Source organism: Archocentrus centrarchus, chromosome 14, assembly GCF_007364275.1.
Source record: "Archocentrus centrarchus isolate MPI-CPG fArcCen1 chromosome 14, fArcCen1, whole genome shotgun sequence".
Taxonomy (NCBI): Eukaryota; Metazoa; Chordata; class Actinopteri; order Cichliformes; family Cichlidae; genus Archocentrus; species Archocentrus centrarchus.
This window is the reverse complement of record NC_044359.1, coordinates 21,649,119-21,664,682: the sequence shown is the minus strand read 5'-3', so window position 1 is coordinate 21,664,682 and position 15,564 is coordinate 21,649,119. Positions and strand designations below refer to the sequence as shown.

The 15,564-nt window shown below is 39.7% G+C and overlaps 1 protein-coding gene across 1 annotated transcript in view; it reads left to right on the top strand.

Annotated features, from left to right (window-relative positions):
* ppp3ca (protein phosphatase 3, catalytic subunit, alpha isozyme) overlaps positions 1-15,564 on the top strand; it is a 30,278-nt gene that overhangs the window by 2,788 nt on the left and 11,926 nt on the right. Inside the window, exons 2-6 of the mRNA XM_030746586.1 lie at positions 2,615-2,815; positions 7,357-7,481; positions 7,574-7,685; positions 8,023-8,168; positions 8,252-8,391. Of these exons, the coding sequence (XP_030602446.1) occupies positions 2,615-2,815; positions 7,357-7,481; positions 7,574-7,685; positions 8,023-8,168; positions 8,252-8,391 (724 nt within the window). The remainder of the gene's footprint in view (positions 1-2,614; positions 2,816-7,356; positions 7,482-7,573; positions 7,686-8,022; positions 8,169-8,251; positions 8,392-15,564) is intronic.

Here is a 15,564-nt window from a genome sequence, read left to right as displayed (position 1 = left end):
TATTGACGTTACTAATTTATTAATTGCCATGATGCAGCAGTAGTTAGGTACAACAGAATAGATTTGCTCTCACAGCATCTAAATAGAAACATTAGTCAGATGGTGCATACAGTAGGATGCTGGATATCATACAAAGCAGGCTATAGCAGGTAGAGTGCATTATTTTAAAAGTTTAGGGTTAGACTAGTCTTAAATGCAGTGTCTACTTTGTTCAATTTTGTAAAACCACCATGCACTTCCCAAGAGAAACCATGGTTAACAGGCAGCATAAACTCACCATACATTCATTCTTTCAGCATTACAGAGCGGCGACTCTTCTTAGCAGAATGTGTTTTAACCACATACGGAGGCTTCGCAACTGTGAGCTGAAGATTTGACCACTGTATGAGCATTTCCATCATCGTATCTACGTGAACCTCCAGTGCAAATTGCAGTTTTCTGCGGCGCTACTGGCTGTACTCCAACAGTTGGCTGCTGCTGCTGTTGCCCAGCAACATACAGTATTTCATAGTTCAACTCTGCTCGGGTGCTGAGCAGAAGTCAGCTTTTCATCTCTCCACCATGCATCTATATCAGGTCACTTGTATGTTTGTGTCAACATATGTGTGTTTCTTTAAAATGTACTGTTGAGGATTATCTCGAAATAATCTGCATTGGCTTTTTCTGGTACTGGGATTTTTTTTTTTTTTTTTAAGTGTAATGTTCCTTTTAAAGTATCCACATGAGGCTCATTTCAGCTCATTTTACAGTCAAATTGCTCTGGTAGTTTGAAGTTTAAAATGAACCAAGAACAGTTCCAGAGTGATCTGGGCTCCTGCATCACATTTACCTTTTTACAGTTATGTAAGGTACATAATAGCACCTACGCCAGTGTATTTCCACACGGGTTACATTTTCAGTCTTTTCCATCTGTTGGATATGCTACGCTGACATACGGCAATTATCAGTTTTAAATCAATATGACATATTTTCATTTGGCCTGTAGTGCTGTTTATCCAGCTAGATAGTTTGGGTGTGAAATGCCCAGTTTCACCTGTAGAAATGTCTGCCTTCCTTTGAATATAATAGCAGAGGATGTAACTCAACTGGTGGTGCTCAAAGCACTTCCAACAGCCAGCTGGTCTACTGCATGGGCAGTGGGTGGGACAGCAGTAGGTACTACCTTCGTACTAACATAGTGCAACAAGACTTCTCATCATGGCTAGATGTTTGCTTTTGCAGTGATGCACTTATAGTTGTGGCTCAGTAGAAAGTAAATAGCTGGTATATCAAACTGCTCATGCTGAGGTGATGTTTTTTGTTTTTTTTTAAGTAACTGGGACATTATTTTTGGAAAGAGGCATTGTTCCCGAGTTTTTTTTTTTTGTTTTTGGTTTTTTACCACAAGACATGTGCCATTTATTTCCAGTACATTCAAGAGATGCAGACATTTCTGCAGCAAGTGGATAAACAGGCATTTAAAGATACTTTGTAAGCATTGTCCATATACCCCCATGGAGTCACTTCACTTCCTCTCTATTCTGACTGTGCTGAGTTTGTACTTGCTGGTGAAGTGTCAAAGTACACATAGCCATCACAGATACACACTGCGCACTGTGAAAAATTTGACTCCCATTAAAAACACTCGCTGGGGCTTGCCTCATTATCCCAGGAGCAGCGACTTTGAGATTCCTCTAGTCAAGCATTCATTATTAAAGTGCATGTTGATCATGTTCAGTTTAAGCCTGAGATTTGAGACTCTTCTTTTGTCTTTTCTTCATTTGGCACTGCTGAGTGGCTCTGTATGCTAGACACTGCACAAATCTGGCATGCTTACCTTTACTAGTGAATGTACTGCGGCTGGCTGCTTATGTTTTGTGTGTTTGCGTCTAGCTTCTCAAATCAATTCTGCCACTGGACCTGATGCAAAAGTTTTTTTTTTTCCATATAAATTATTTACAGCTTATACACTTAGAAAGAGTTTTCTGTGTTAAGCTAGATGAGCTGAGCTGTGGATTAACGTAAATGCACAGGTCCCGGTAGCTTGTAGTTAGAGTACACAGAGTTCAGCACCAGATCTAATAAATAACCTTTGATGCCACTGAAGTAAGGATCTGTGGTTGGAGTTCACAGTTTCACAGGCTGTCTGTTGGGTAGGTGACTGGTGCATTTTAATGGACAAAGGCTTTAGCAATCCAGAGAGAGTGTGGGCTCAGTAGACTGTATAGATATTTGATCTATTACTCGGAAAATACAAATAACCACCTAAATGACAGTTTATTAGCATGTTAAATAGATAGATAGAGAATTCCCTTCATTCTCATGTTTTAAGGAAAACTGTGCTCTTAAGAATAGTGTTTATTGCCAAAGTGCACACACTGTAAACAATGACAGAATGAAGCTGCTGTGCAATATTGCTCGCAGGCAAAACATGTTTGGGGTTTTCTCTTTTAAGATTGCTGCATGAGTTCCTTGATAAAATGTTGTCTGTATCATTCCTGCTGTTTACCACAATAATGCACCACAGTGGCAACAAAACTATAAGAATTGTACTGTTGATTTCTTTAGGTGTAGCCATAATGACTGTGATATCCCTGTGCTTAAATGCCACTGTGTTCCCGTGCTTTGTCCTCAGCTGTCCCCTTCCCCTTGAGCCACCGCCTTACGATGAAGGAAGTGTTTGACTGTGAAGGGAAACCTCGCGTGGATCTCCTGAAGGCCCATCTCACCAAGGAAGGTCGCGTGGAGGAGGCCGTGGCACTTCGAATCGTCAACGAGGGAGCAGCTATCCTGCGTCAGGAGAAAACTATATTAGACATCGAGGCACCGGTCACAGGTATGAAACCTTTCACAGACACTTACCTGACATTTAAAGTCAAACTGCAGCACGGTGCACCTGGAACTCGAGACGATTTGATGTTCAGATTAAAGATGTAGATGTGTTTCACAGCAGGAAAAGAACAGGCGAAACAGGTGTTTTTAATGTTGGCTCTTCTACTGAGTGTTGCAGTAAACAATGACAATGAGCCAGCCTGCACAATACCCAGAAGCTAGCTCACTTAAGTAGAGTGCAGTCATTGCTAATTTAGTTGCAAACTTAAAATGTTTGTTCAGATATATTATGACATGGGGCTGGCATTTGAATGTGCATATGAAATATACTGGTTTTGATATCCTTTATATTAGGAAGTTAGATGATCTGCTCAGCCTTGATTTTACGGGATAGTTGATATTCAAGAATGAGAGGAAGCAAGTGCTAGAATACATCTTTCCACTTTGCATTTTCATTTTGAGGAGACTTGTTTTACTTTTCCTATCTGGTGTATACATCCATCATTTAGTCTATGACCATAGCTTTTAATTTTTGATTATTTTACAAATTTAAAATATGCAAGATAAAATGTTTAAATGTAAGAACGCAACTAAAAAAGCAAAATCAAGGGGTTTAACATGTTTTGTCTCTTTTTTTTTTATTTCTCTGACTCTCTTTGATCTGGAACATATTTGGCAGGGAAATAGTTCAATAGAGAGTATAAAAATGAATCCTGTCTTGGATGAGTAAATTAGTACCATCTTATTGTGTATTGCCAAAAACTGAGCTCATTAGTATTAGCAGTGAATTGCTAATTGAATTAAACGTTGTCCACATGGTGTTTGACAGCTGTGAAACAGAGTGAGATACTCCAACAAAACAAAGGTAGCTCCTAACTTTAAACAATCACCAGTGGCTCTGTGATGTGTACTTGAGCTAGCTTAACCAAGTATCTTTACCATTTCACATGCTAACATTTGCTAGCTAGCCCAAAAGACAGCTGATGCTGTTATCCATCATATAGGGTAATAAATGTAAGGGTGAACTTGAATGCCCAAATCAGACTTCTGCTGCTTTAAGCTAATTATTTTTTTAAAGGGGACAGAGATGACGGGATAAAGCACAAGTGATTTTTAAAAAAATAGATAAAAGAGAATTTGTGTGACTACAGCAGGAAACTGTCACTTCCAGGCAGAATCATCATTATCTTGTTAAATAAGTTCATGTAAAATGGTTCAGCAGTACCTCAGAAACACTGTGTCTCTCTGTGTTGCTCTTGGTCTCATAAAAGACCAAATTTCTGGTCTGTTGGTTAGATTTTTTTGTTTAATATACAGTAGACTGCTGTGATGTTCCTTCTGTGGCTACATTCTGCTTCATCCCGGCCAGTGAATCCTGCTGTAAAACACTAGTTTGAACTATAGTAGTATATAAAACCAAAGTTTTAAACCATATTTATTTTAGATGTAAGTAAAGAGTATAAAAGTTAAAGCAACTTTTGAGTTTCTAAAAGCCTGAAATATCTCCTCATGTATAAGCCTTTTTTTTTTTTTTTGCTGAACACCCTGCAGTGTGTCCTAGTTATGCTCTAAAATATTAACATGCCTCAACCAGACACAAAACTATCCTGTGTTCTCAACCATGGGTTCCCATCAAGAAAATTTAATTAAGAGACTTGTTTTTTTACATCATGTATTTAGCCAATTTTGGCTTACGAATATAAATGCATTTCAAATGAAATCTCTCAGTATTGCTTCCTATACTGTGTGAAACGGAGTGTATAGTAACTGCTTGTGTTTCAACTAAATTTAACATGAACTTTACATTCTTTTGCCAATATGATAAAAGGGTTATTTTTGGGCTCCCACTGGTCTCCTGCTTACCACGCATACTGTATAATTACAACCTCTTCAGCTTTCAACCTTTGTTTCAAGTCATTTCTAACTTTCCATGTATTTCCTGTCTGTATCTCTGTCACTGTTAAAATAGCAAAACAAAAACATTTTTTTCACTGAAGCCATTTTGACATGAAATGACAATGTTGCTAACAGGGAAGTTATCAACTATCAACACTCATAGCAAGGTTGAAAGGTTCTTCTCTCAACTTTTTTTTTTTAACTTCTATTAATAAGAAGAATACTTAATAAGAAGGCAATAATAGCTGAAGTAACCACTCATTACAACCAGAGTTTGCAGAAACAGATGGGCTACAGCAGCAGAAGACCACACAGGGGGCCACTCCTGTCAGCTAAGAACAGGAAGCTGAAGCTACAGTTCACACAGGCTCACCAATATTGAACAATAGCAGACTGAAAAAAACAAGTCTGATCAGTCTCAATTTCCGCTGGGACATTCAGATGGTAGGGTCAGAAAGCATGGATCCAACCTGCCTTATATCTGCAGTTCAGGCTGCTGCTGACGGTGGTGTAATGGTGTGGGAGGATATTTTCTTTGCATACTTTGGGCTCCTTAGTACCAGTTGCGCATCATTTAAACACCACAGCCTACCTGAGTATTGCTCCTGATCATGTCCATCACCCATCCTCTGGCTGCTTCCAGCAGGGTAACCATGTCACAAAGCTCAGATCATCTCAAACTGGTTTCTTGAACATGACAGTGAGTTCACTGCACTCAAATGGCCTCCACAGTCATCAGAGCACCTTTGGGATGTGGTAGAATGGGAGATTCATATCACGGATGTGCAGCTGGCAAATCTGCAGCAACTTTGTGATGCTGTCATGTAAATATGGACCAAAATCTCTGAGGAATGTTTCCCACACTTTGTTGAATCTATACCACGAAGAATTGAGGCACTTCTGAAGACAAAAAAAGGGGCCCAACCTGGTACTAGCAAGGTGTACCTAATAAAGCGGCTGGTGAGTGTATATTACAGTAAATATACATGTAATTATGCACTTAATTAGCTTTCCATCAGCTTAATGTGATCAAAGGTGAGAAATGCAGCTCAGGAGAAGCCCTCATCTCGACTTGCATCAGCAAAATGGAGGCTTTATGTACTAAGCATGAAATATGTACGACAAGCTCAGTATTATGTCTGCGCATTTGTTTGTATCTGTGTGAGCGCGAGTGGTGTTTGAATGTCTCCACAGCCGATTATGTTTGTGAATCTTTACTTGCATGCATGTTTTACGGGTGTTTGTGCATCTGCTTGCATATATGTGCGCATGTGTGCTTTTGATTGCTTTAGTCACACAAGAAGTCTCCCACTCACATTGCTCTAAGCTTTGAGTGGGCGAAGGCCACTGTGGAGCTGATAGGGGAGACGGGAAAGCAAGAGGAGATGGAGGATGAGTAGGAGAGAAGGAGACAGAGAAAGATGATAATGAAAAATTGAAGGCAGTGAGGAAATGAGATGTAGGTTTGCACTCCAGTGCCAGAGTGTTCACTACGAAAAAGTATATATCTCCCCCGGGGCTTGAGATTTTTCTAACTCTGAGAGGCGTGAGCTTCTCATTTCTTAGAAGCAGAGGACAGAAGCCTTTCAGCTATAGGCCGTGGAAATATTTCAATGCAGCGACACCTAAGGAGGGGGGAATTTCTAACATTGCATTTTCAAATCCTGATCCGCATGCAAGAATGCTTTTCTCATAGGATGCTGCTCTGCTGACAGGCCATGCTTCTTGCCGTATTTGAGAGTTAAAGAGTTAATAGAATGAAGAACACTTCCAGTGACAATGTGAATAATTAACTTCTCTGTGTTCTTCATGGAAGGAAAGAAGAAAACGGCGCACAGTAGGTAGAGTAATCCAGAGAGCTGATAAAGAAACATATTTTTCACCTTGCACAGAAAACGCTCAGATTTTTCTGCTTATAGCATAAACAGCTATTCTTATTTATGCCTTTGTTTATTGTTACATTACATCAATATTTCACTGTATCCAATGCTGCATTATTAATGCTGTATTAATCCTAACAGAAGCAAAAACATATTACACAGAGCAACAAACACAAGTGATTTTTATCAGATACAAATTATCAATACAGTCACGATACAGATAGCAGAATCTCCATGCAGCTGCGTCCCGGCTGTCTATTTATGCAACTGCGTGCAGAAAATAAAGACGCACCTCTTGTACAAAGTGTACTACTCTGTACTGCTGTGAGCTCCTATCGCAGTAGTCTCTACTGTCTCTCATCTTCCATCTTCAAATCTTCAGAACCAATAAAAATCAAAAGTAGATCTCCTGCCCGTCTTACAAATCCAGGCGTTACATATCTCCACAATCTCACACTCCATCACTGTCGTGTGAAAAGACGACAGTGATGAGGTGCGAAGTATCTCCAGAAAAAGAAAAGTCCTGAATGTTTTGTTTCGTGACAGTACCGAAATGACTGTAAATGGTTTCACAGGCTACAGTGGTGGTTTGGTAGTTTTATCAGTCTGACAAAATGACTGAAATGATAACCCAGTGCATTTTTTTTCCACATCAGATGTAAAAAAGATGGATGTGTACACATACGTGCAAAGAAGAGAAAATGATTTCCAGCAGTACTTTTCTTTTTTGGTTTCATAACATCTGCTATTTTGGGGGGGTGTTTTTCAGTCTGTGGAGACATCCATGGGCAATTCTTTGATCTCATGAAGCTGTTTGAAGTGGGAGGATCACCAGCCACAACACGGTACCTGTTCCTTGGTGACTACGTTGACCGTGGCTACTTCAGTATTGAGGTGAAACCATGAGAATATTATCAAGAATGTCACAGAGGAATCTAAATGCAAAAAACACTGGAAGTGACACTTTCTTGTGCTTGTTTCAACAGTGTGTTTTATACCTTTGGTCGCTGAAAATCCTCTATCCAAAGACACTATTTTTACTTCGTGGAAATCATGAATGTAGACATCTGACAGAGTATTTCACCTTCAAACAAGAATGTGAGTACCTCTGAGTTTTTCTTTCTCTGTCTTGCTAATGTCAGGTGTAGCCTGGAGCACATATAGAGATTACAAGTAATGCACCGGTTTGCTGGCTGTCCAGTTAATACAATATAAAGGCATAAAAGCTGATGGAATTCCCTGTGAACAGTAGAAAATGAGGAGTTGATACCAAAATGCATGCACTCAAAGTAGACATCCAGTAAATGCAAACAAATGAATGAAATTAAGAAGTAAATGCATGCCCTGCAGCAAACAGATTAGATTAATACTTGTTACTATTACAGCATTCAAAGTGACTCGTTGAACCAAACCATGACATTTTGTCTTCTGCCAGGTAAAATCAAGTACTCAGAGCAGGTGTATGACTCGTGTATGGACGCATTTGACTGCCTTCCCCTGGCTGCGCTCATGAACCAACAGTTTCTGTGTGTTCACGGTGGACTCTCACCCGAAATACACACCTTAGATGACATTAAAAAGGTAAGAGCTCACTCAGCACTACCATATCCCACTCTACTTTCTTTGTGTGTGGCTGACATCAGTTTCTGAATCCGTATGTTAAGTTGGATCGGTTCAAAGAGCCACCAGCTTTTGGGCCCATGTGTGACCTGCTGTGGTCTGACCCTCTTGAAGACTTTGGCAATGAGAAAACCCAGGAATATTTCAGCCACAACACAGTGCGAGGCTGCTCCTACTTCTACAGGTGAGCTTTTCTTTTGCTACATGCAGCAACTTCAGATCATGTTTCTTAGTGGAGGGAACTTTATTCTTCACTTGCTGCAATCATTTTTGGAACCATTTTACATTTCTCTAGGCCTCTGCGAAGGAACAAAACCTTAAAACAGAGAGCACTTCAGCTTTATGGGTTATTTAATGACCTTATATAAGATTTGCAAGTAGCCTGCTGATTTGAATAATGTTTTAATACATATTCATTACGTGCACCCAAGACCATTTAATAGAGGTAAGGTTGAGGCTGAAAAAGTAAAACTAAAATTGTCATAAATGTTTAAGAGAATATACAGTTGTAATTATATTCAGATGTACCTGTGCCTTAATGTGGGGACAGTTATATTGATAAATCTCTTAGCACAGAATCTGCATTTTTTTTCTGTCCTGACTGTGGCTGCATTGACTATATTACTTTCAGTCTCTATTATAAACTTAAAACAAAAAGTAAGGAAATTTGTGTTTGGTCCATTATTCTTTACTTTTTGTTGAAACAATGCTTCTTGGCAATAAATCTTAAAAAGCCTGTTTATTTCCCCTTAAACAAACAGGGGCCTCAGTAGCATGTGGAAGAACCATACACAGCCACAACAGCCTGGCACCTCCTCCTCATGCTGGTCACCAGCTTGGTCACACACTCCTGTGGGATGGCATCCCATTTTTTAAGTCAGCCAAGGGGCTTGTGTTGGTCACTGTGGTGCAAATTGCACACCCAAGCTGATCTCCGAAGTGTTCAGTGGGGTTGAGGTAATCTCTGATAGACCCCACTCTGCGGGGGTGAGTGTTGTCACCTTTGAGGACAGAGTTCGGTCTCAGACTGTGAGGTTATGAGATTGCCACTGGATGCAAAATCTCTTCTCGATATATCTGCATTGAGATTGCCTCCAATGACGACAAGCCTGACTGTCAGCACCTGGGGTACCAGAAGTTCAAAACAAATGTCAGTAGTAGAATAAGCTGTTTGGCATTGGCAGAGAAGATGTGGCTTTTTCATAGGTGCAGCAAACATACTCAACTCTGCTGCTCAACCCACAAATGCATTTTCCTTTGAAATGTGACAGCATTTAAGGGTAATTAAACAGGCTTTCTAAAATAAGATTTATTGCCAAGAAGCATTGTTAAATAAGTGGTACTACTTACTGGAGTAACATTTTGCAACTAATTAGGTTGATTGGTACCACAATTGGTTAGACTGGGTATAAAAAGGACATCTTAGAGAGGCAGAGTTTCTCAGAAGTAAAGATGGGCAGAGGTTCACCAATCTGCAAAAACTGTGTCTACAAATTGTGGAACAATTTCAGATTGTTTCCCTGTGTGAAATTGCAGAGACTGTGAATATTTCATCATCTACAATAATAATATCATCAAAAGATTCAGAGAATCTGGGGAAATCTCTGTGTGCAAAGGACAAGGCTGAGAAATCAATATTGGATGCCTGTGTTTTTCAGGTCATCAGGCAGCACTTCATCAAAAACAGGCATGATTCTGTCATGGAAATCACTGCATGGCCTCAGAAACAATTCCAGAAATCACTGTCTGTGAACACAGTTCACCGTGCCATCTACAAATGCAAGTCAAAGCTCTACCATACAAAGAAGAAGCCATATGTGAACATGATCCAGAAACTCTGGATCATGTGCGCATATGGAAAAACTGTTCTGTGGTCAGACAAATCAAAGTTCTTTTTGGTAAACATGGACGTTGCATCCTCTGGACTAAAAAGATCGACCATCAGGGTTGTTATCAGTGCTCAAAAGGCTGCATTTCTGATGATATGGGAATTGGCATTGGAATTGGCAGCTTGCACATCTGGAAAGAGATCATCAATGCTGAAAGGTATATTCAGGTTTTGGAACAACATATGTTCCAGAAGGCTTGAATATCTCAGCAAGACAATGCTAAAGTCTCTGGAGCTTGAAAAAAGGCGAATGGATGTCTTTAAGTTTTTGAAGATATTTCCAAGAGTCTTCTTCAGTTTTAAAACCAAAAGGTGGAGAGTGCGAGTTATTAAAACCCGAGTATTTAAACCCTAGTGGGGGACAACTCCAAATAGGGTTTAGGGACTGATGCTGAAAGAAGAGGAGATGCTACCCAGTGGTAACCATGGCCCAGTCCCATCTTTTTTGAGATGTGTTGCTGCAATCAAATATAAAAGTGCTGTATTTTTTTTCTTAAAATGGCACATTTGCTCAATTTAAACATCTGGCATGTTCTATTACAAATAAAATAAGGGTTTATGAGATTTTCAAATCATTGCATTCCATTTTTATTTACATTTTACACAATGTCCCAACTTTTTGGAAATCTGGGTTGTCGATTGTTCTTATAATAACAATATATGTCCATATTGCTTTAGATTTGTGTTTGCAATTGGTCATCAGCCAACACCACCCTATTTGGAAATGGAGGTTGACTTGCAGAGTTGTGATCACTATTCCAGTTTAGCGAAGCCAGATAACAAAAAATATCTTGGTTATGTTGAACAAACTTTGCAGTACAGGCGCCCAGTCTCTAATTGTACTTCAGTTTTAAAAGAAAGACTGCAGCTCACACACTGAAACTGTCTACAGTAAATCCAGGCTGATATAAATAGGGCATGCCACAAAAAAAAAGAACCACATGTGCTTTGATGTTGAAGTAGGTGGCTATTTATCAATTGTTTCTATGTCACACTCTTTCTACTTAGAGTGCAGTTACGAGATCGAAGCAGATGGGAGAACAGGAGCGACATGCATTTAAAGTGAACACCCTTAGTTATCAGTGTTGATGATCTCATTTAATCTTTCGAGGATAACGACGGGTGAGATTTGACTGTTACTCAGAACCCATGCAAATGAGCTCTTAATATCAAAAATAGATGTTAGGATTATAAACTATTAATAGATATCAAACATTTTTTTGATACCCACGCATAACTAGAAAAGAGAAAGGCAATCAAATCCAGACACACCTAACACGGACACTGAATAATTCAGACATATAAGCGTATCCTTAAACCTTCTAGTGCCTTTCAAGAAAGGAGTCCCCCTGAGGTTAACATGGGTGATAAGAGGGTGTTTTTCCACAGAACAGATTTTTACAGAAAAAGTCAAATAAAAACAGAGGGAGAGCAATGCCGGGATAAGGTATAAAGATCATAGCAAAGCAAGAGTGAGCGTTGTCCTAATGTTGTTGTGAAATGGAAGCGAGCTGTGGAAGTAGGTGGTGGTGAGAAGAAGAGATTAGGTGGCAGTTATGGTGAGAGTTTTCTTAATGAAGGTTCAGAACAGCACAGAGCCCTGCGTGGGAGCTGCAGATCTGCTCAAAATCACAAAAAGTCAGGAAGACTTCTTCCTCCACCGAAGAGCAAATGGCATTCTGGACAGTGTGTGTAGGATAATTGTAGTTCACATTATAGCCTAAAACTTTAATTTAAATTCTGTGTATTTGCAGGCACAGATGCTAATATGTGAAAAGTGTCCCTCCTCTGCAGTTGCAATAGTTTTTAAAAACGTGTTTTCTGCTGCTGTAGAATCCTGACTTAAAACCCTTCTGACAGTTTGTACAGTTTAGTCTGTTAAAGTCCAATTTGCATACCATTTACGACACTGCCAAAGCATAAAGGGTTTTTATTTTATTTATTTATTTATTTTTTTATTTGTTTGAGTGTGTTTGTGCTTCAAAACCACTGATTTCTGTTTCAGAGATCAGCTTGCTTTGGGAGCACAAGCTTTCAGATTTTAGTATTTGTGTTTCCCCCGCAGGATAAAACCAACTCCAATTAAACATGAGACCTCTTTGCAGCAGTAAGACAAACTTGTTTATTGTGGTTGAATTCTCTTATAAAGCAAGTTTCAAGCGTCTGAAGGTGTTTATTATATTACCAAACTGAGGTGAACTTTAGTATATTATACTTTGGAAAATGGATAGCAGTTTAGATTAAGAAGGGGGGGGGGGGCATGCAAATGCTTGAAAACAGTGAAGACAAACAAACAGAAGCCAGTATGAAGCCAGTTAAATGGTCACCGATAGCTACTCACCATGAGATGGGAGCTGAGTGAGGATTATTCTGTGGATGTGTGGAGGATGCTGCTATAATAGTCATCTATCTCCCCATGGCTTAGTTCCTGCCTTCACTCTCAAACTTACCTCTCCATCATTATGACTCTTGCCAAGCATACAGAATGCATGCAACACAGAGAACCTCATTCTCCCGGGAATTTTTTTTTTTTTTAAATTTAAGAAAACTTTAATCTGAAATAGAACAGGAGGTTGAGAAAAAGTTGTGTATTAAAGGTTCAATCAGATAGAATGCAGATAGAATTATTAGACTTCCCAAATGTGTGTTCCATGAAGTCAAATAGCCATAAAATTGGTTTTTCCCAGAGTTTGGTGCAGCATCCTTGCCTTTGGCTCCTCTGTGATGCAGTTATCACAGACAGGGAAATTACCCCCCCCCCCCCCCCCCCCCCCCCCCCCCCCACACACACACACACACACACACACACACACACACACACTCTGTTGTTGTTGTTGCAGACGTATCCTTTTTTTCCTCAAGTGACCTTTTGATGAAATGCAGTTTTTGGCACTTATGCATTGACTTCATTTTTCAGCCTAGGAGGGAATGCATAAGTGCAGGCTGTATCCTATTCAATAATGTGATGTAGTAATGCTGTGTATGACATATATAAGGGTCTGCATTAAGTCTGCTGTCACATATATTAAACTGGGCACTACAGTTCATTTTGTGTTTGTTAAGCTTGACCTTGGCCTTTTATTCTTGTCAGTCTTACTATGATATCAAAGCACTAACTAAACATTTCTCGTGTGCCAAGTGCAATCAGAAACGTGTGACTCAGCTCAGTGATTAGGGATACGTTTACATGCTTTCATAGTTTTTATTGTGGGGGGAACATAAGATTAATGACCACCAGCCTGGCAGATGGATTTTCTAAGGTGAAAGGAAAAAAAAACCTCTCAGTTTCACATTCACAACACGCCACTTCCATCGTCTCTTTCACTCATACTCACTTGTCAGATTCCTCGCACTCTCTCACTCACAGGCTCACCGACACATTATTGTGTGTTTTCACAAAGGGAAAGAAAAGGAATGTGAGCCGCAGGCAAGCACTGCGTGGATATTCTTTTCCCTTGCAGTAATCAATAGATAGACCGAAAAAAAAAAAAAAAAAAAAAAAAAAAAAAGTACATCAGCATATGCTGAGATCTTTATTTTTATCTTGTTACATGACATAGAAGCAAAACAAAACAAAAAAAATGCTGTTTGCAGCTGTAACAGACTTAATCTTCCATATGCGTGATGCGAAACTGCAGAAATGCATTGTAGATGTGTTTTTAATAGAAACTGTTATATAACATTTTTTTGAGACCAGCATTTTGCAGATTGGTTAGGGTGCAGCAATAAGGGAAAGTGTTACAACATATTCAAGCTAATCCTGTAATTTGCGTACTGGCCACTAAGGGAGGGTTGGCCATGTGACCTACTTACATTTGGTTGATGGCACAGTTTGGCCAGGTGCTCAGGGCACAGCAGTCTCCTTGTTGTTTCTTCCGGCACAAACCTTTGAGCACTTAAATATTTTAAAAACTTCTGAAAGTTTGATGGGTCCAAGGATGGCAGTGACTATGGGGAAGTGCAGGAGGAGAGGATTGTTGCTGGGGAGGATTATGTTGTTGAGGTTCTGAGAAAAATGAAAGTGCTGAAGCCGTTATGTTTAAATGTTTAATAATTTAAATCATTTATCAAGAGAAATACTTTTATGCTTTCCAAAGTAGCTGTTTTTCTGAAGTTTATCAGTGTAAATGACAATCTTTCTGTTTTAGACAAAACTAGCTATTTGAAGATAATAATAATAAATCAAAACATAGTCGCCAATTTAACTAAAAATATACATACACTAAGGAACACTTTTTAATCGAGTATAGCAGTAAGTCAGTGAAACTTCTGAAATATTGAGCTGGTCAGTTAAGTAGAGGGAGTTGTTCATCAGTTTCAGCTGCTTTGATGTTAATGAAATTAACAACAGTTTTGCATTTAGCTAGGGTCAGTGTCACTACTGGTAGCATGAAACCATACCTGGACCCTACAGAGGTTGCACACATAGTCCAACTCCTCCAGGATGGCACATCAGTATGTGCCATTGCCAGAAGGTTTGCTGTGTTTCCCAGTACAGTTTCAAGAACATGGAGGAGATTCCAGAAGACAGGCAGTTGCTCTAGGAGAGCTTGGCCCCTGGTAGTTGGCAGATACCATCAGCAGGACCGATATCTGCTCCTTTGTGCAAGGAGGATAAGGACGAGCACTGCCAGAGCTACAAAATGACCTCCAGCAGGCCACTGGTGTGCACGTCTCTGACCAAACAATCGGAAACAGAATTCACTAGGGTGGCATGAGGGCCTGACGTCCTCTAGTGGGCCCTGTGCTCACCATGGAGCTCAGTTGACATTTTCCATCGAATACCAGAACTGGCAGGTCCCCCACCGGTGCCCTGTGCTTTTCACAGATGAGAGCAGGTTCACCCTGAGCACATGTGACAGATGTGAAAGGGTCTGAAGAAGCCGTGGAGAACATTATGTTGCCTATAACAGTGTTCAGCATGACTGGTTTGGTGGTGGGTCAGTGATGGTCTGGGGAGGCATATCCATGGAAGAATGCACAGACCTGTACAGGCTAGGTTTAAGAAAACTCTTAAACTACATTTTGTGAACATTTGTATATGAAAACACCAACAACATCTGGGGTCCATATAGTGAAGTTTTATCTAATGTTAGGCCCTTCTGTATCTACAGCTGTTTTCTGTGATAGGTCAATATCAGGGTAAGACAGACTGAATACCAGTCGAGCAAACTGAAAACAACATACTTTGTTAATAGGTTGGTATTTGTGACTGATGGACTAAAATATATCTTTCTTGTAAGGCCTAGAATACAGCGGTTGAAATAAATAAAGAAACCACAAAGGACTTTTTAAAAACTTGTAGAGAAGTGACAGATTGAGGTGGCGTTGAATTGAGGCCAGTAATTGTTGTATTTTAAAAGAGCTAATCAAACTGTTCTCTAAAAATCTTTTTTTTCCTCATCCACAAGACTCAGTTTGAAGGGATAATGCAGTTTTTGTGTGAGGCAGGCCAGATGTTTTCTATGC